Source organism: Leucoraja erinacea, chromosome 37 (genome assembly GCF_028641065.1).
Source record: "Leucoraja erinacea ecotype New England chromosome 37, Leri_hhj_1, whole genome shotgun sequence".
Taxonomy (NCBI): domain Eukaryota; kingdom Metazoa; phylum Chordata; class Chondrichthyes; order Rajiformes; family Rajidae; genus Leucoraja; species Leucoraja erinaceus.
The window spans coordinates 6,962,937-6,984,285 of record NC_073413.1 but is presented as its reverse complement, the minus strand read 5'-3'; the positions used below and the strand labels follow the sequence as shown (position 1 = coordinate 6,984,285).

Here is a 21,349-nt window from a genome sequence, read left to right as displayed (position 1 = left end):
GGTGAGGGGGCAGAATGAGATGGATGGGAACAATGAGAACAAAAGACAAAACTACACAAACCGATTCCTAAAATTCTCTATAGAACAAATCCTTCATTAGGGGAGGTAGATAGTGCAGACTAGAGGATTGAGGAAGCGACCCTTCAGCAAATAACATTGACCCAACAGTCATATCGCTGGGATACTAGAAACTTGCCTCGTACTATAAACTGCAGAGATATATTATGTTGGCAGAGCTTTATATGTCCATTTAAGGACTTTCTGCTTTAGCATTTGACCCCACCAACTAATTTCATAAATAAACAACTATCACTTTGTAATAATGTGTGTCTTTCTCTCCAGATAAGCAAACCCGTGATATGATACAGGGGATTTTTTTTTTTTTTTTTAAGCAAGCACCAAGAGTCTGATAAAGGGTCACAACTTAAGTTACACCAAACAATGCTTGTTGAATGTCAAGGAAATATGGCCATTCTCCTCTCACCATCTCCCACCACCAAAAACAGCAGAAGGAGACACAAGATGAGCCACCAGTCACCAACGTTTAATTCCAACTTTGCTTTCCTTAGCAGCTAGCTGAGAAGAAAGCACTGGCCAGAGTCTGCAGCAAGTTGTCACGGAAGCCTCGACAGCTTTTGAGTTAAATTTCCCATCCAGACAGAAGCAAGAATCCAGTCTGTAGCATGAAGAAGGTGAAGCATTTTGCACTGTGTAGCCAGAGGCATTCTGCAGCTGCTGGGCGGTTCTTCCATAATATGGATATGCTCTAAAGTCCATGTCCTTGGCTTGGTGCACCGATTACGACACAGCCGGGGTACTAAAGATTCGCCATGGTCTCCAACAGATTGTATTTGGCATTTTGACAGCTGTCAAAAGCACGATTTTGCCTATGTCAAATAGGGGGGGGGAGAAAAAATAAAAAGAGAGATCAGAACAAAAGCAAAATCCAGAAAATGGCAGAAGTACTCAGCAGGTCTGAAAGCAGATGTAAAGAGAGAAACCAGACTCGTGACTTTTCATTACAGCCATGACAAAATCTAAATTCATTGTTACTTTTCTCAGGATATGTTGCAAGCAACAAGAGAGCTAGTGGATATTAGGTTTAGGGGACTATGATAGCAAGCGGTGTTGGGAAACCTGCACAAAGCCTCGCGAGTCAGAAGCTCCACTATCTTGCGGGCTCAGTTTATGTCCATCTGTGTATCAATGAGAATACATTTTTATTGCTGCCGGGGTGCCAGTGGGGAAAAGGGGAACATGTTAAGTTACCAGCTCAGCAGGGTGCCGAGGGGGGGGGGAATTTTGTTTTAACGTACTGGGTGGTACAAATCTGAATTGTTCGAACTCCAAGACCAAGAAAACTAAATCAAATCAGTGCTGCAAGGTCATTCACAAAGGGTGGTGAATCTGTTGCCACAGACGGCTATGGAGGCTAATGCCCGTCCCACTTAGGAAACCCGAACGGAAACCCCTGGAGACTTTGCGTCCCCCCCCCCAAGTGTTCTGTGCGGTTCCCGGAGGTTTTTGTCAGTCTCCCTAATGGTTCAAAAGTGGTTTCCGCTTTTTCTATGTTCCGGCGATTATTTCAAAAAATTCGAAACCGGCCGCGACTAAAAAGAGGTCGCAGTTTTAAAAATCGGTAATTTTTTAGTTGAAGCTGGTTGCGATGCTAGTTGAAGGTGGTTGCCGGAGGTTGCAGGCAGTGGAAGGTAAGACTTTTACTACTAAGTCGCGGCCGGTTTTTAATTTTTTTGAAATAATCGCCGGAACTTAGAAGAAGCAGAAACCACTTTCGACCATTAGGGAGACCGACGAAAACCTCCAGGAACCGCATGGAAACCTTGGGTGGGGTGCAAAGTCTCCAGAGGTTTCCTAAGTGGGACAGGGGCATAATTCCTTAAGTGGGACAGGGGCATAAGTCTTTAGACATTTTTAAAGCGGAGATTGACAGGTTCTTGACCAGTAAGGATGTCAAAGGTTGCGGGGAAGGGGCAGGAGAATGGAACTGAGAGGGAAAGATAGATCAACCAAGATTGAAACGCAGAGCAGACTCGACGGGCTGAATGGCCTAATTCTGCTCCTATGACCAATGAACTTATACGAAGAAGCAGGATGCCAGTGTAATTATTTAACATTTCTGGCATTTTACTCTCTGCTTGTACTTTCATCACTGGAAAACAAAATATTTTTCAAGATCCAGGGAAGAAGAGGAGAGGATATATAGAAGGTAACATTATTGTATTATCGGACAAAATGCATGACAGGACACAAGGTGAAGGTAGGCGACATGGCTTGCAAAGGAACACAATTACATTCCAGGAGGTGATAATGGAAGCAGCAAACTAATTAACTGAAAGGCCAGAATGTTGAACATCCAAACTTAAAATATGATTATGTGAAATTTTCAGTTGCATGCCTGCAACATGCCTAATCAGGCATTTGATCGTATAGCCAGGCCAGCACTGGAGCTCCTTTGGAATCACGTAGGAAGCAAATAATGGAGCACTCTAAATGAGAGTGGAATAGCTAATTAAACTGACAGGCCGGTTCTGGGGTGATCACCAATGAATTTTAGCTTCCCCATATGTTAGGGTCCATAGCACGAGCAGGAATTGCAGTATATGCATATCAAGATTGGAGCAAAGTCGGTAGATGGAAAGGATCATATGATACAGAAGGTCGTCAGGCCCTTCATAGTGTCACATCTTCAGTGGCAGAACAGTCCTTGATTCAGGTCTCTGCATTTCTTGAATCACAGCTGGTCTTTCAGCCAAATCTCAGCACGGTTCACTACTCGTCTGAATATATTTGACCCTATGAGGAAGTGAGACGCGAGCCATGTTTTAAGCATCACTAATATAAACCAAACACTTGACGGGGCAGAAAAGTTTGCACTTACTTATTGAGGAATGCACTCAAAATAGGGATGATGGAACGTGGAAAGTAGTTTTTCTGAATGACTTGTTTGAGGACTGTCAGAGGCCCAGTCAGATTACTGATCACTTTAATCTTTTCCTCACTCTTGAAAGAATAAAACAGAAAGTGGTTTACAAAAAGGCACAGAATTTTAGAGATAATATCACAACATACCAGGCAGGTTTACTCTGTCACCATGCAAGCTGTCTGAATAAGCCGCCCAGTATGCCCAAAGTTCCCAGCCCTGTAAATATTTTTATTTCCCTTGTGAAGAAATTGTACCCAGTCTAACCATTCTTTCGGCCAGTGCTTTACAGGTTTCCATAACTTGCAACAGAACAGAATTTCTTGCATCTCGTGTCTTTTTTCAATCATGTTATATCCAAGCTGATTTGTTACAACCCTTCTGCCACTCGGAATTGGAGTTGCTCTTATTTACATTGCCTCTCATCAATTTGAACTCCTTCAAATCTTCTCTGAGCGTTCTCTATTCCGACAACTATTACCCCAGTTTCTGTTGTTCCTTCAAATAACCGGTCTTTCAATTCCAATACCATCCCAGTGAATGTCTTTTTCACTTGCTCCATAATATTGACATCTTTCCTACTGTGAGTGGAAGTAAACTTTATGGAAGCCATGAAGCAAACGCAATGCTGGCATTTATTTTGAGAGGGCTAGAATACAAAAACAGGGGCTCTACAAGGTGCTGGTAAGGACTCATTTGGAACATTTGAGAGAAATTTTGGGCATCATATCTGAGGAAAGATGTGCTAGATCTGGAGAGGGTCCAGAGGTGGTTTACAAGAATGATTCCAGGAATGAGTAGGTTAATCTAAGATGAACGTTTGTCGGCACTGGGGTTTGTACTCGCTGGAGTTTAGAGGAATGAGGAGGGACCTCACCGAAACGTACAGAATAGTGAAAGGCTTGGATAGAGTGAATGTGAAGAGGATGTTTCCACTAGTGGGAGAGTCTCGGACTAAAGGTCTTTGCCTCAGAATTAAAGGACGTTCTTCGAGGAAGGAGACGAGGAGGAATTTCTTTAGCCAGAGGGTGGAAAATCTGTGGAATTCTTTGCCACAGAAGGATGTGGAGGCCGAGTCAGTGGATATTTTTAAGCACAGAATAAATAATTAATAACAGCACATAAGCAGGTCCTTCAGTCATTGATGTTTTCTCCTCGCCAAATGCCCAAAGTTCTACCATTTTTTTTTTATACATAAAAAACTATTTATAATGTCTAACTGATTTATCAGCCAACACATTTGTAGGAGGAGGATAAACTGTAACATCCAGGGGAAACTCATAGGGCCACAAGGAGAATGTGCAAACTCCTCACCGTACGTTAGGACTAGGTCATTGGAGCTGTGAGACAGCAGCTCTATTAGTTGCACCACTGTGCTACCCATTTGTAAACTTATATGCTATTGTATTCCATGCCCATTAACGTTTAATGAGGCAAATCAGAACAAAGACAGTGACATCCAGGATGTGTGAAAGATACATATTCTACAAGCGCTGGGACGCATCCTCAGTGATGTGACCTGGGGTCATCGGGTGTTTCGGGTCTCACAACATCAGACACCCTCGCCCAGGCGACCCAGTCGGGGTTGATCAAGCCCCGGCTCGAGTCCCAGCAGCAACCGCCCACGGATCAGCCATCTTAATCCAAAACCACCAAGTGGCTTTCTCTGCGGCTTCACTTGCGGATTGAATGGCCCTCAAAGACAGTGACATCCAGGATAATACATCAACACCCAGGCCACAGTTGCATGAAATGGATCTTCGGCATCAGTTCTTACCTTCAGCAGCCCCATATACACCAAGAGGGTAGTGACGAAAAGATCTAGTTGAAATCCAGGCGTCTTGAAGGCTTTCTGCAAAAGTTCATCTATGCAGGGGGAAAATGCACATTTCATTCCATTATTCTCAATTTCAGGGTTAAATTTCAACTAGTGCTCACGTTTGGCTTTGATAAAGGCAAGTAGTACAGACTTCTCATTTTTCAAAACGAGAGTCCCTTTCAAGAATGTGGACAACACCAATATCGCCAACATTTTAATACCAATTCTTAATTTCCATGGAGAATGTGGTGGAGGCATTCTTTAACTGCACAGTCTGCTAGTAATGTATGCTACCCAATATGTTTAGATTGCTTCATAATGGAAATGGGATTCTAATTAGAGCTCTAAACTATAGTGGGTTATATTTTTGTAGAAAAGAATATTAATTATTTACTGTTCAAGAAGGAACTGCAGATGCTGGAAAATCGAAGGTACACAAAAATGCTGGAGAAACTCAGCGGGTGCAGCAGCATCTATGGAGCGAAGGAAATAGGTGACGTTTCGGGCCGAAACCCTTCTAGGGTTTCTAGGGAACCCTTCTAGGGTTTCGGCCCGAAACGTCACCTATTTCCTTCGCTCCATAGATGCTGCTGCACCCGCTGAGTTCCTCCAGCATTTTTGTGTACCTTTAATTATTTACTGTATTGGCATGGTTCTTTGTATGCATAATGGCTACAACATTAATATCTTCAATGGTCAAAAAGAAAAAAAAAACCTGGATTTAGCTCACAGCAAAATAAGTATTTTTGAAGAATTATTGCAAACTGGAAAAATAATTTTCATGCAATACGCTCCTATAAACAGCAAAGTGATACTAGCTAGATACTACAAGTGATACTAGCTAGATACTTCAGTACTGAAAGATAAATATTGACAAATACAAGCGTGAACACGTGTGCTTTTCTTAAAATACGACTTTAGGATTTTGTTTTTCGAGAAGGCAGGCCAAGCTTTGATTTCCATCTCACCCAAAAGACAATATCCCCAATAGAATGAAAACACCTTCAGTATCACATTGGAGCGACAGAACATTATGCGTGAATGGCTTGGCAGAGGATGAAACTACAAGCTGAATTGGACTCGAGGGTACTGCCTACTGAATCTCAAACTTACCCGAGAACTATACATGGTGCACCTAATATTACAGCTGCGTTTTAGACCAACACAGTTCATAGTTGTACCCACTGCACAATTTTTGGATCATTACTGAATTAGGTCATTTGGATAGTTTCGAGTGCAGATGCCCCAAATCTTTCCAGCGCTCGAACTGAAGTCTTATTGGAATTCCAGATTTTAATGTAACAAATCCAAAGCACGTCTGAAGTTCAAACAGAACTCAGAATGAACGCGGGCCATTTTTCTGCAGAGTTGTTCGGGAGAGGTCTACACATAATTTGAATTGAAACTATAAGAGATTCAAGCTGCCTATACATCAAAGCAATTCAGTCAATAAAGATGACAAACATTTTACCTGCAGTTTCTAGTACAGCTGTTTTTATTTCCTGATCCTCTTTGTAGACTGCAGATACTTTCAGAAATGTTTGAACAACTTTTTCAGCATTTGATAGATCGGTCTGAGGACAACAACCAAAGGAAAATTAATTCAAGAGAGTTGTCCCTTCACTCTTTTACCCCCATGCCCAATGTCACAGGGACAGGTCTATATTATGGTTCATTATGGTTTAACAATCAGCACTTGTCCAGTTGAGTCTAGACAGTAAATATCACCACTCATGAACTAAATGATTAGCTCAAACCGAGTTACGTTAATCAGAACAAAGGGGTGGCACACTGGTAGAGTTACTGCCTTACAGCGCCAGAGACTCGGGTTTGACACCGACTACGAGTGATGTCTCTACGGAGTTTGTACGTTCTCCCTGTCACTGTGTGGGTTTTCTTTAGCTTCCTTCCACTTTAAAGATGCACAGGTTCGTAGGTTAATTGGGTCTGTAAATTGTCCCTAATGCTAGTGTACGGGGTGATCACTAGTCGGCGTGGGCTGAAGGGCATGTTTCCACGCCGTTTGTTTAAAGTAAAAAGGTAAACAACACGTCTTTGATAAAGTTTGATGTGACAAAGGTGATTAATGATGGCAGGATGGTGGATATTATCTCCATGGATTTTTGTAAGGCATTTGTTAAAAGCCCCCTAGATAAATTGATCTAGAGATTAAGATGCACAGGATTAACAGCGACGTGCTTATTTAGATTCAGAACTGGCTTAATGAGAAAAGGCAGAGGGTTATGGTGGAAGGACAATATTCAGGCTGCAGATCCGTGCCCAGTGGAGTTCTGCAATCCAAGTCTGTCCAACCTCTCCTGCAGCTAATACCCTCCAATGATTGAGACATCAATGTACCGACAGCACCCATGACAACAAGACCTCTTAAGCAATATGTTGGCTGTGAAGAATGAGGAAATCATAAGGGAAGAATATTGTAAAGGAAATACTCGATATTTGCACAGTACCTGTTGTAATAGCAAATGTGAACGTTTAGGCCCTAGTTTAAGCAGTTTGTCCGGGGATGGAAAGGCCAAGAAGGTTGCAGCTTCTGGTTCTGTTGCGATTCCAATTGTTTTCTAGTAAAATAAAATAATGAATGAAAACATGGAATAATCAGAGCGTAGCCTAGTTTGCGAACACAAGCTTCCTTTCCAGTAATTGCAATAAAGGGCAAAATAGATCACTGAAGATCAAATGAGGTTCAGCCATCAAGCCTTCCATAAACAGTAGCACAATCACTTGAAATCTATGCAATACCAAGTCCCATTTACAAACTATCCCTGGGATCCAGATTCTCCAATGTATCCAATTAATCTCAAAGCTCAAATGCCTTTATGCAGTCCCTCCACATCTTTCCTACCGACTCTCTTAGACCTGCTCTAACCTCTAATCCCACAAACAAATGTAGTCCTAAGCCCCAACGTTACAGAATTCTGTTCCACCTATTCTGGCTTTGCATTGTTCACTCCACCTTTGACAGCCTTGCCTTCAGCATCTAAGCACTATTCTGTTACTGTATCTCTTAGCTCTTTTATTCCTTCTTCTGGGTTTTTTGGGTCCATTTTTCAGTTTCCGTCTTATTTATTGGCTTAGCATCCATTCTGGTTTAATTATATATTTTTCTGAGAACTGGTTTGTATTCAAGGCACATTATGCAAATTGCTATTGCTAGAGAAAAAAAGATCACTGAGACACGACTGAGTCAATTAAGAGTTGACGTTGTATTCTCAGGGAGGCGTCTTCTTCTTGCGTATGGCGTGCACTGCCTAAAGTTGTCGGACAATTTGTTCTATTTGATCTTATTTGATTGTGCACGCCGTGTTGATTGCATTTGTCGAAACAGGGTGGACCACGTGAAACATAGAAATTAGGTGCAGGAGTAGGCCATTCGGCCCTTCGAGCCTGCACCGCCATTCAATATGATCATGGCTGATCATCTAACTCAGTATCCTGTACCTGCCTTCTCTCCATACCCTCTGATCCCCTTAGCCACAAGGGCCACATCTAACTCCCTCTTAAATATAGCCAATGAACTGGCCTCAACTACCCTCTGTGGCAGAGAGTTCCAGAGATTCACCACTCTCTGTGTGAAAAAAGTTCTTCTCATCTCGGTTTTAAAGGATTTTCCCCCTTATCCTTAAGCTGTGACCCCTTGTCCTGGACTTCCCCAACATCGGGAGCAATCTTCCTGCATCTAGCCTGTCCAACCCCTTAAGAAGGTTGCAATGTCCCACCCCCTCAGGGAAGCAATTTTCCCTCAGTATTCAGTACTTGTATTATATTAATTCACAAGTGATCAAAGGTTTCATCAAATTCATATAAGGTTTATAGGTCAGGTACAGATGTTGAGCAGAGCATCCTCCATTCTAAGTCAAGAACACCCCTCTTGACAAACACCTCTGGAGGCATCAGCATCGCTATCACAATGAAGTCTCCAGATGTCAATGCTACTTAGAACTGAACTGGGATGTGTTCTCAGAGTCAAATGTAAAAACATTCAAAGTCACGGAGACACTTAAAAGGCTCAGCATTTTGCTTATTACTTTGTGTATTTTGATCTGTCTGTTTTTTGTTGGCAGAACCCATCTTTCAGAGAAGAAAAGGAAGTAGTTACCATTCCAAGGGGAGAGAGAAAAGGCTTTTGTTTATAAATGTTCTGCAATCAAATGATAACTGGAGAAAGCACTGTGATGGAGCAACAAGTTATTCCACATATACCAGAGAGCCATTATTTATATTCTGCGCACATAATTATCTATGTGATTAATTCCAGCATTCAAAAAGATGTGATTAGGAGAATGTACTTGAATGGGAAAATAAAAATACATCTACTAATAAAAACAGCTCTGGTCTTCACTCTTGGCTGCAGAACTGCCATTATAGCCAGTAATGTTTATGGCCATTCTGAAGAAATATTTGACAAGAGGAAGATATTACAAATACATTCCCTGCTGTAATCTACTCAATAATAACATCACTATAAAAATCAAATCCATCTGATCTGTTACTCACCATATTCCGCAACATTAAATCATTGTTTTTTTATTAAATTGCAACAACTATGATCAGGTCCCTTCTGTACTTCATTAGTTTATTCTTTTGAAAGGATAGCCCTAGTCACACCTTCTCTTCCCTGCACACTCAGTCTGTTAAAAACAAGACCGCTAAAATGCCCCCCCAAATCTTTTGCAAGTGTCTAATGCTTGCGTACCAAATCTTGTTTTGAAATCTAAATTGAGATTTCTAGAAGATTGAGGGGGGGGGGGGATCTTATAGAAACTTACAAAATTGTTAAAGGGGTTGGACAGGCTAGATGCAGGAAGATTGTTCCCGATGTTGGGGAAGTCCAGAACTAGGGGTCACACAGTTTAAGGATAAGAGGGAAATCTTTTAGGACCGAGATGAGAAAATCATTTTTTACACAGAGAGTGGTGAATCTGTGGAACTCTCTGCCACAGAAGGTAGTTGAGGCCACAGTTCATTGGCTATATTTAAGAGGGAGTTCGATGTGACCCTTGTGGCTAAAGGGATCAGGGGGTATGGAGAGAAGGCAGGGATGGGATACCGAGTTGGATGATCAGCCATGAGCATATTGAATGGTGGTGCTGGCTCGAAGGGCCGAATGGCCTACTCCTGCACCTATTTTCTATGTTTCTATGTTCTAAATACAACACAACAATTTCTAATTTATCCTGAATCATGCCAAATGTTATGACCCAAAGCGTCATTAAATTATTTCTACACCTTGATTTCTCAAAAGCCTACCATGGATGATTCAATTATTTGCAGTGCAACTGGTGATACTATCACTTGCTCCTTTTCTTCTTCTCTTGGTTCTTCCTCCTCTTCCTCCTCTCCTTCGTCTTCTTCTTCTTCATCATCATCATCATCATCATCATCGTCGTCATCGTCATCCTCCTCCGCTTCATCCTCTTCCTCATCATCTTCATCTCCGTCTCCGTCGCTTTCGTCGTCGCTTAAGAAAAAAAACAAAAACGTATGCGTTGCCGAGTAAGAAATACTCAGGAATCCCGAGTCCAGGAACGAGTGGGTTAACATGTGATGAGCGTTTTGACAGCACTGGGTCCCCACTCGCTGGAGTATAGAAGGATGAGGGGGGAGGTGGGGACCTCGTTGAAACTTACCGAATAGTGAAAGGCCTAGTGGATGTGGAGAGTTTGTTTCCACTAGTGGGTGTGTGTCTACGATCGAAGGTCATAGCTTCAGTATTAAAGGACATTCTTTTAGGAAGGAGATGAGGAGGAATTTCTTTAGTCAGAGGGTGGTGAACCTGTGGAATTCGTTGCCATGGAATGCTGTGGAGGCCAAGTCAATGTATATTTTTAAGACAGAGATAGATTCTTGTTGCGTATGGGTGTCAAGGGTTATGGGGAGAAGGCAGGAGAATGGGGTTAGGCGGGAAATATAGATCAGCCATGATCGAATGGCAGAGTAGAATTGATGGGCCAAATCACCTATTTCTGCTCCTATCACATGAATTCATGAACTTATGAAATAGGATGATCATATGGTACAAATGTTTCTACCATCTATGTTTCTATGTAAATGTATGATTTACAGTTGTGATGGAGATTATTTATATTCCCTGGATAGGATTTGTTTTCAAAGAGATGGTGAGAATGAAAGGAAAGCAATAAACACTGCTCTTGAATCTACGGAGTTGGTTCTGAACTTACCTGAGAGAAGTCAGCAAATCTTGCTTCTTAAAACTGTCCATGATTTCCCGCAACTGGTCACAGCCTTCCTCGCCAAGGCAATTTCCTAGATAGATAAAATCAACTTTATTGCTAGCTTCAAAACAATGTACCTTGAGAAACACACAGACAAGTGCACCTGAAAAAGATTACAATTGAGCCGGTCTTCCTTTGTTACTTTTGGCCCCCAATTTACACATTGTCTCGTGGGTAACTGATGGATGCTGATGTTGAGCTTGCTACCATTGAGAAATCTCTGGATTTGGGAGAATGGGGATAACAAAAGAGGGAAGACAGCACCTTTCATCAGTTCCAAGAGAATATGATGAGAATGACAATAGACTTTGAGCAGGCTAAATCCAAAAGAATTAATAATGGAGAAATAACCCACTCCCCTTATTTCGAATTAGTGAAGGTTGGGATCACACTTTAAGATTAGAAAACAGACACACACACATACCATTTAGATCAAGTTTTTCAAGCAGAGATTTATCTTCCATAGCCTCAGCCACTGTGATTGCAGCATTCTTCCGGATCTCACCAAATGAAAGATTCAATTCCTACAGATACATGCAGTCAAATAAATGACGGCGAGGATGAAAAAAATAAAACGTCGATTATTGAAGAAAGGTGGAAAGCCAGAAGTATCCAGATTCAGTTCCCAATTCTACAACAAACTTCCAAGCTGATCCCACACAAGATGCTAGTCAAATATTAATATTGGCAACAAGGGGAGAGATAGGATAACATAGAACTAGTGTGAATGGGTCAGCGCAGACTCTGTAGGCCAAAGAGCCGGTTCCCATATTGTATCTCTAAACTAAAATCAAACTAAACTAAAACTAAGACAAATGGAAGTTTCTGCTTCCCAATACAAACCAGCGATACTGGCTGAAGCCAAAAATGGGTGGGCAGGATCAAATTGAATTGTAAAATCTCACTGCCTGAACTCAACTATCATTATAAAGAGTATTTGGAGTCTTTGGGGCATTCATTTTTCCCCACGTTCTGGCCTGTACCAATGCGGTTCATCCATCACCCTCAGACTCATCAACCTAGAATTGATCTCAGTTATGCACAATCTCTATTCTTTAAAAAATCTTACCAGTGAATTCAAGTCATTCCATCTCCTTATCTGCCTTATTTGCAATCCCACAACTCTCTCTTCACCACCCCCGATATTAGCCACCTGCCACCCCCGATATTAGCCACCCAAAACGTTGCCTATTTCCTTCGCTCCATTGATGCTGCCAAACCCGCTGATTTTCACTAGCACTTTTGTCTACCCTAGCTATGGAAGTCCTTCCCAAAATCTCTCCCCCAATCCAGGTTTTTTTCTTTAAGGAACACGATGAACACCAAGCTTTTGTTTCTCCACCCCAGTATTTTTCACGTATTGAAGCCAAATTCTGTTTTGCAACTTTCCCATGGCACATGTTGGGATGTTTTACTGTTAGAAGCACTCTTTAAGTTGTGTTTGCAGTCAGCTAATACATTCCAGTTAAATCAGGAGATTGCAAACATACAGGAATGCAGCAAGACAGGGACAGAAAAAAAAAGATGAATTAGCTAATAATCAATCCACACATCCGCCTTTGAGAACAAACTAATCAATCTTGGAATGAAAATTAATGTCAAATGTAATTTATGTAAATGTAAATCAAATTTCTATCAACCGCTACATAATCAAAATATTTGTCGAATTCACTTTGGAGAGTGGCTTCAATTTCAACATTTCATTTCCAGATTTAGCAGAAGTCTCTTTCTACATCAGTTGCCTTAAAAAAATGTTTTTTAACATCTTGAAAACTTTGTTAAATTCACCCACAGCATTCTAACTGCACAAATACTACCTTGGTAAGTCTTCAACTGAACTGTCAGGCTGAGGTACTAGATATAGGTGTCGATTTTTCTTTTCCCTTCCCTCCCCCCCCACACATCCATTATGCTTAAAACAACATTGAAGTATTTGCTTGCCCTCCCTTTCTCTTCCTGTTTGTGCAATTCCTGGCAGAGGGATGCAATTCACCAATTTAACATATCCCCACGAGGGCCAACTATTAACAATGTTAATGATGTTGAGAGGGAGGAATGTACAACATTCACTTTGCCCAAGCACTAATATTACAAATCAGGATTGATAAATTATTGCAGCAAGTCTGCACCATCATAATTATTATAAATCATATATTAATTCATTTAATTCAAAGAACTAACAACTATTTAACAGAATCATCCCGAGCTTCTACAAGAATCAATAATACAACATACCAATTTCTTTTTTTAAAGAATGCTCTCTCCTTTCTATTAAATTATTGCACCAATTCTCAACATTAATTACAACAACTTACATTTAATTTATGCTTGTACTCCAATTAACTTCTCCAAACAGAAGTCAGTGGACAACAGGTTGGCAAACACGTAAAAGGGAAAAGTTTTAAGAGAAAGAGCGGGGTTGCACAACTAGGTTTGAAGGTGATTTCGGCGATTCCCACTAAAAGGCAGCACTGGAGCAGTTGGCATTGATTGATTCAGCTCCATTTGGATTTGGGCAGGTTGAGGAGAAGGAGAAAATGAAAAAAAAATCTTCCAAAGTTTTAAAAAGCAAACCTTTAGTTTCTTTAAGCCATGTTTTACAGCTTCAGCAATGGCTATAGCTCCTTTTGATCGCACCAGGCAATCTCCGAAATTTAGAACTTCAATGTTTTGCAGAGTCTTCAGTGTCTAAAAACATGAGAGAGAAAAAAAATATTTAAACAGCAATCGTCATGGAAGTACTAACTAAGATTTAATGTGAAATGGCTGCTAGTATTGGCAAATGTGTAATGTTTCTAACATTGTGGCAAAGGGTAAAATAAAAAATACTGCTGCCTCAGCCTCTTACCTCAGCCATAGCAATAGCTCCTTCTTCAGTGAAGGTGTTGTCATTAAGATTTACAACCCTCAGGTTTGGGTTTTCAGTAAAGGCCTTCGCTAATGCTGTAATGCCTTGGTGGTTTATTCCATTCTGTGTCATGTGCACCTCCTCCAGGGTTCCTATGGACTAAACAAAATTTATTTGGATAATCTATGAGCGTGATCAAAAAAAATAAAGCAAAAACCAAAGAGTGGCCAATTCTGTTGTTATTCCACTAGAAAGGCCATTGCCTAGATGTAAAGACATTATCTTTGAAGACACTGAAGAAATTAATTTACTCAATTTCTGAACAGCACTTTAAGTAAACATAGAAATTAGGTGCAGGAGTAGGCCATTCGGCCCTTCGAGCCTGCACCGCCATTCAATATGATCATGGCTGATCATCCAACTCAGTATCCCGTACCTGCCTTCTCTCCATACCCTCTGATCCCCTTGGCCACAAGGGCCACATTTAACTCCCTCTTAAATATAGCAAAGTAATTTAAGAAGGCACTGCAGATGCTGGAAAATCGAAGGTAGACAAAAGTGCTGGAGAGACTCAGCGGGTGCAGCAGCATCTATGGAGCGAAGGAAATGGGCAACGTTTCGGCCCGAAACGTTGCCTATTTCCTTCGCTCCATAGATGCTGCTGCACCCGCTGAGGTTTTCCAGCATTTTTGTCTACTTTAAGTAATTGTCCGTTTTCAAGGGGGAAATTGCTGAGCAAAGCAAAGGTGGAGACCACAAAGACTTTCAAATTATCATCTGCAATCTCATAGTCTTAAATTTATTTTTCTAAACAGTAGAGAGAAAGGAACTTAGTCAGCCAGCCTAACTGATGGGGGAAAACCTTAGGTGATTTTAATAAACGATGAATTTGCATTTTGATAAAACAAATAAATGAATGGCAGCCAATTCATATTTTCTTTCAAAACTAATCCAGCCAGAAATTCTCTGCCTGTATGTAATGCGGCGTTGTTTGATAAAGTGCCATCAGAAATTGCCGAGCATAACTGAAGTTCATGACATTGTAGGATCAACAATTGGCTAACGTGAAAGAACCAGTGCAACATGAAGCTCAATAGTTTCATGCATTAGTGCTGTTTTATATTATGTTCACGAGACTCTTGATAGACGATAGGTGCAGGAGTAGGCCATTCAGCCCTTCGAGCCAGCACCGCCATTCAATGTGATCATGGCTGATCATCCCCAATCAGTAGCCCGTTCCTGCCTTCTCCCCACATCCCCTGTCCGCTATTTTTAAGAGCCCTATCTAGCTCTCTCTTGAAAGCATCCAGAGAACCCGCCTCCACTACTCTCTGAGGCAGAGAATTCCACAGATTCACCACACTCTGTGAGAAAAAGTGTTTCAGATCAGATTCAATTTTAATTGTCATTGTCAGTGTACAGTACAGAGACAACGACTGTACACTGACAATGACAATTAAAATTGAATCTGATCTGAATCTGAAACACTTTTTCTCACAGAGTGTGGTGAATCTGTGATAACACTGGAGAAACTAAATCCATTAGCACCATAGTTTTCACTATAGATATTAGGGCACTAAGGCAATACACTAGGCTTGAGTGGACTTCTCTTTCGCTGATAAATCTTGAAAACATAGATCAATACCTAATGAATGGACAGGAAGAATACTACAATGCTCCACAACACTGCCTTTACTCCCGATGAAGAAGCAGACAAGCGCACATTATTAAAATTCTGTACCTTAAAAGCACCAGCCAGTGCGATGGCACCTTCATTCTCCAGACGATTTCTCCCAGCAATGAAAACTTTCAGTGCCATTGGCTTTCCCAATGCACTTGAATTTCTGCGACACTCACTGAGTGCCGCTGCAAGAATCTGCAGAAACAGAAAACCAATTTTGATAAATATCAGAAAATACCACAGTGGAATCACAGAAAAAGTATAACATTGGAGACAATCTAGTCCATTTTATCTGTTGCAGCTAAAAACTCCAACTTAATTTCATCTCCAAGATTTGTGCTGCAGGTCTTGACTTTCAAGCACATATCCTAGCAATGTTACAAAATTTTGAGAATTTAAAAATCAAGTCTTCAATTTATCCCATCAGATAAAGCATAACAATAAGTTTAATTTGACACCAAATTCACTTTCCTATCTCAAGTATTAAAAAAGTTATGGCCATTTTCATACTCGGAAATTAGCATCTTGTTCCCTATTGATTTTCAATGGACATTACAAAAAAGCTGTGATCTTGGATAGTCAAAAGCCCATTTCTTAAGGAAAGATTAACATTTTTAAATAGCCTAAGTGTCCAAAGATTATTCACAAATAATTCACAATATAACATGATTTTTATATCTAATTTACATTAATTTATAGGCCAAATGGAAGGAATTTAGTGTTCAATTGCTGTAAATAAATGCCAATTTTTTCTGCTGATATTTCTTATCAGCTATGTGAAAACTATTTGCGTTTTTTGACCTTTGAAGGGTAAATTTGTTGATCTGTTGGGACGGTAGGCAAATTAGCAGGGGTCCAAGTTGTTGGGTAGTGAGGAGATTATAGAAACATAGAAAATAGGTGGAGTAGGCCATTCGAGCCTGCACCGCCATTCAATATGATCATGGCTGATCATCCAACTCAGTATCCTGTACCTGCCTTCTCTCCATACCCTCTGATCCCTTTAGCCACAAGGGCCACATCTAACTCCCTCTTAAATATAGCCAATGAACTGGCCTCAACTACCTTCTGTGGCAGAGAGTTCCAGAGACTCACCACTCTCTGTGTGAAAAATGTTTTTCTCATCTCGGTCCTAAAGGATTTCCCTTTTATCCTTAAACTGTGACCCCTTGTCCTGGACTTCCCCAACATCGGGAACAATCTTCCTGCATCTAGCCTGTCCAACCCCCTAAGAATTTTGTAAGTTTCTATAAGATCCCCCCTCAATCTTCTAAATACAAGCCGAGTCTATCCAGTCTTTCTTCATATGAAAGTCCTGACATCCTAGGAATCGGTCTGGTGAACCTTCTCTGTACTCCCTCTAAGGCAAGAATGTTTTTCCTCAGATTTGGAGACCAAAACTGTACATTATGTCCTTTACTAGCTTCTCAAAGCATTTGCTGATGATGGGTGTCAGTGCTATGGGTCGCCAGTCGTTGAGAGTGGTGGGTTTGATGTGCTTGGGTATCAATCGTCTGCACTGAGCCCACTATGTTATAAAGGAAACAATTCAATACTCCCCAGCCATAATTTGATAGTCCTGGCAATAGCTTTGCAACCAGACAATAGACAGATAGAATAGGTCAACGATCCAGAGCATTGCAGAAATATGTCAGAGAGTAAGCCATTTGAATGTACTCAGTCTGTTTAACAGAATTGTAACACCACACAAGGAGACCATTTTCCCTGCCATGTCCATACTAGCAATCCACTCTACTATCCTCTCACCATACTCCTGCAAATTCTATCCTTTCAGATATTTATCTAGCTCTTCTTTTAACATTACAATTGAATCTGCCTTCACTACGGCACTAACAGTACAGTCAAGGCTGTGACCTCTTGTTGTGCAAAAAACAATGTCCCTCATGATAGTTTTGATTCTTTTGCTAATCACCTTTATTCTTTACCCTCTAGTTCTTGACTCTTCCACCAATGGCAACTTTTTCGCTGTACACTTGTCTATATCCTGCATGGATTTTAAATAGCTCGATTAAATCCCCTCAAAATCCTATCAGGAATAAGCCCAATTTCTCCATTTTATCCTCACAACTAAATGCCCCACGGACCATGGCAGAAATTTAAATCAATTATTTTGGTAGATTTCCTTTGCATCATCTCCAGATTATTTGCAAAGTGCAACACCTAGAACTGGGCACATAATTTGAGCTGAACCAATGAATTATAAAGGTTTATCGTGACTTCTTCACACTTGTACGTGCATTTTACAGTGAAAGGGATGGAGGTATTTCACATCAAGTTGTGAGAATTGAGCCCTGTGAACACATTAATACATTTTAAACAAAGCTTGGGGAATCCATTATCCACCGCCTCCAGTCTAAAAAAAAATGTCAGTACTACTTTGATTCCTTTTATTTAGCCATTTATCAGCCTTTTTTATTTCACAGGCATTAACCTTGGTGATGAACCTATTTTGTGACATTTATCAAATCTCTTTTGAACCATGGCAAAAAAAAAAGTATTCATCCCAAAAACAAAAATCTAATTTGTTAGGCATGATTTGTCTTTATAATCCATGAAGATCTACTCTAATTAATCCAATCAAGTCCAAGTGACAGCTCATTCCAGCTCTGATAACTAATGAACCATAACTAATCTTGATTTGTCACTAGGGTCACTTTTACGCTCAGAAGACTAGTGCCATGTACAATTTAGAGCATTCATATATACTTGCACTTTCTGCTTGAAGATAAGGAATATCATTAGTCTAGATTTTTTTGTTACAAATATAAATTATGTATACTAAGTCAATGGCACAGTACTGTTAACTGTGAGGCAGGTAATAGGTTGACTTTCCAATTTCTCCAAGAAAGAAGGTGGAATGCTTCATTGCTCTACATTTCACATCAACAATTTCAATCCAAACTTTAAAAATGTTAGCCAGTGCTTTCATTTATAACAACTGGAAGTGTGCTTTCATTTAATAATATCTGAATCAACTGTTCATTATTTAACATTCATTAATGTTAGTCAACAAAAAAAAAGGGAATATATAACACAGCCCACTGTGTGCATCAAGCTTAATATTTAGGTGCTATAACATACCCTATTGTGGAAATCTAACTGGGAATCAGAGTAAAAACTAAAAAGCTACTCGAGTTCTGGATGTGCAAGTTGGATAGCAACTCCTGTTAGAAAGTGGAAACTTGGAGCTTTAAACAAGGACAGCTTCACAACTTAGTAGTCTGTCAACGTCATCTGGGCTCAAACATTAATAAATGCTCAGATCAATTTGGACAGAAACTAGTTGAATAATTTGAATGTCATGAAAACCGCTAGTAAATACCTGGCCGCCGCCGATTCCCATGCCACAGTTATTCAGTCGTAGCTCCTGTAATGTGTAACACGCTTTGCTCTTCAGCAAGGTTTCAATGCTCCGGACTCCATCAGGCCCAAATGCATTGTCACTTAAGTCCAGCTGTGTCAGCTGGGCTCCCGCACTCATTACTGCATTGCCCAGGGATATCTTTAGAGAATTAATACAAAAAAATATATTTTAAGTTAAAATGTTCCAGTATATATTCGTTGCCATTTGTGATAGGACTCAGTTTGTTTGTTTGTTCCACCTCCCCTTTCCCCTCCACTCACCCCCATGAGAACAAAAATCACACCAAGCCCAACCTGCCAGACTTGGGTATTGATAACAACATACTCAATATAATATTGATATTTGAGCTTCTTTAATTTGTCTATGGAAATACATACTCAAATAGAATCAAAAGGTTAAGAAACAAGGGGGAACTAGATAAAATATGTCAATGTCCTTAATTGACCTATGTTGTGTATCAAGTAATGGTCAGGAATGGCAAAGCAATAGTAGACAGAAAATAGAGTACAAGATGAAGAGTAGAAAACAAGACACTGAGAGGGGTGGGGGGGTAAAGATGATCTTCATGTTTTGCACTACCAGTGCAGAGTTACAAAGAATGCACACAAAAAAACGACTATAGGGATACTCAGTAGGTTGCGCAGCATCTGTGGAGAGAAAGGGACAGTTAACATTTCAGGCTGGTACCTTATCCTGACCCATAATGTCAACTGTCCGTTTTCCTCCATGTATGATACTCAGCCTGCTAAGTTCCTCCAGTATTGTTTACTGCTCCAGATTCTAGCAACTACAGTATTTGTGTCTCCCATACAGATACAAAACATATTGTGAGAAAATGTACCATTATTGCCAGGAACACTATAAATATTTCAACCCAGAATACAAAACAGTTGTTATTTTGATGAAAAACACTTTCGACTGAAGAAACTCAGCAATCCAAACTTCAAGGGTGTAAACAAGCTTATTAGGATTAGGATCTCTGCAGAATTAGCCAATGAGTTAAAGAAATGAAAAAAGTGTAACCATTTAATAGCATGCGTTCACTCCCAATCTAGATGTGCTTCCCACTGTCCCACAATCTTAAACCCCATCAGCTTCTGTCCACAAATGATCATTGACCTTAATAACGTGGATTTCAGAGAGGTTATTCTTACCAAAGCGAGTGGAATTTCAGTCCGTAGGCGTCCTGTGAACATATCACTCCAGAGGCATTTCTGAGAGAAAGGAAGGGTAGGAAATGCGATTAGATAATTTACCAAATGGTAACCATCAAAAATTTATTTACTGAAAGTAAAATTGAACATTAGTTTCAGTAAAGTAATTTTGCCAGCTGCGGCTTCAAAATTATACGATATTGCAGGATTATTTTCAAGGATTATTTTAAGCTTGGAAGTTAATCTATAAGTAAATCTATAAGATATATACAAAGAATTTAGACACCAGCATGAATTATTTTATAAGAAAGCTCTGAACAAGAATGCTATGACCACGGAGGACAGTCAATATACAACTGCTTGCTTATGCTAAAGTTAAATTAAAAGTGAATTATGGTAAACTTTACAAGTGGTCGTTAGTTATTGATTGCACCGACTCGCCCTCCAGTCCACACCCCACAATGCTTTGATGACAAATTTTACTGTAACTTGTACCTAATCTTTTGGGTCAGAGAAGAAGAGATCACCAGAAATAATATCTTCCAATTCTGAAAAGACTTACTCCCTTATTCAAGAAACATCGCTGATAACAATTGCATCCTCAACAGCAGAAATAACAGAATCACCTCTGAATGTAATGTTGAAATACTCAGTGGGGTTTACATCCACAGTTAACTCAGAGAAATGAATGCCCTATCACTGAAGCTTGCTGAGCAGTTACAAAATAGTTGGTCAGCTACATGAAGGGAATATTCTTCTGAAATTGGGATATGGAGGAAGAGAAAAAGAAACTCAAGAAGAACCTTTAACACAATGGAATGTCAAATAAAATCAATCCTTGTCAGGAGACAAACAATACTAGAACAGAAGACAAAATCTTGGTTAGAGGGACAGTTGATAAGGTGTTGATACAGGAAGAAAGAAAGATAGGAACATGAAAAAGGATGGAGAGGATACCAAAGGCCAAGTGATTAAATCCAGCCTCAATCTAGAATTCGGTAGTTTCAGCATAACGAGATTTGGGATGGGGCAGACAGGGCTGTGGAGGACTTTGAAAACAAGTGTACAATCGATTAAAATGAGGCATTGTTTACAAAAGAAGGATTCATGATTTGTCGAGAGTTCAAATGCAGCCATGCCCCAATTATCTACAGTACATCATATTAGACTGGCCTTTTGCAATGAGGTGCGATACAAATTCACTCCCCGAGCTCTTTGCAAATCTGTTTTCTAACACAAAAGGTTTTAGTACAGCAGCTGAAGCTGA

At 40.2% G+C, this 21,349-nt stretch overlaps 1 protein-coding gene across 1 annotated transcript in view; it reads right to left on the bottom strand.

The window, feature by feature from the left end:
* Positions 1–331: 331 nt before the first annotated feature.
* The window catches only part of rangap1b (Ran GTPase activating protein 1b), a 28,482-nt gene continuing 7,464 nt past the window's right edge, over positions 332–21,349 (bottom strand). The window contains exons 4-16 of the mRNA XM_055663217.1: positions 20,083–20,142; positions 18,887–19,066; positions 15,604–15,738; positions 13,863–14,021; positions 13,589–13,702; positions 11,439–11,538; positions 10,961–11,045; positions 10,029–10,239; positions 7,229–7,339; positions 6,232–6,334; positions 4,719–4,807; positions 2,900–3,021; positions 332–887 (exon numbers count right to left, since the gene is read on the bottom strand). Coding sequence (XP_055519192.1) covers positions 818–887; positions 2,900–3,021; positions 4,719–4,807; positions 6,232–6,334; positions 7,229–7,339; positions 10,029–10,239; positions 10,961–11,045; positions 11,439–11,538; positions 13,589–13,702; positions 13,863–14,021; positions 15,604–15,738; positions 18,887–19,066; positions 20,083–20,142 — 1,539 coding nt within the window. The 3' untranslated portion in view covers positions 332–817. The remainder of the gene's footprint in view (positions 888–2,899; positions 3,022–4,718; positions 4,808–6,231; positions 6,335–7,228; positions 7,340–10,028; positions 10,240–10,960; positions 11,046–11,438; positions 11,539–13,588; positions 13,703–13,862; positions 14,022–15,603; positions 15,739–18,886; positions 19,067–20,082; positions 20,143–21,349) is intronic.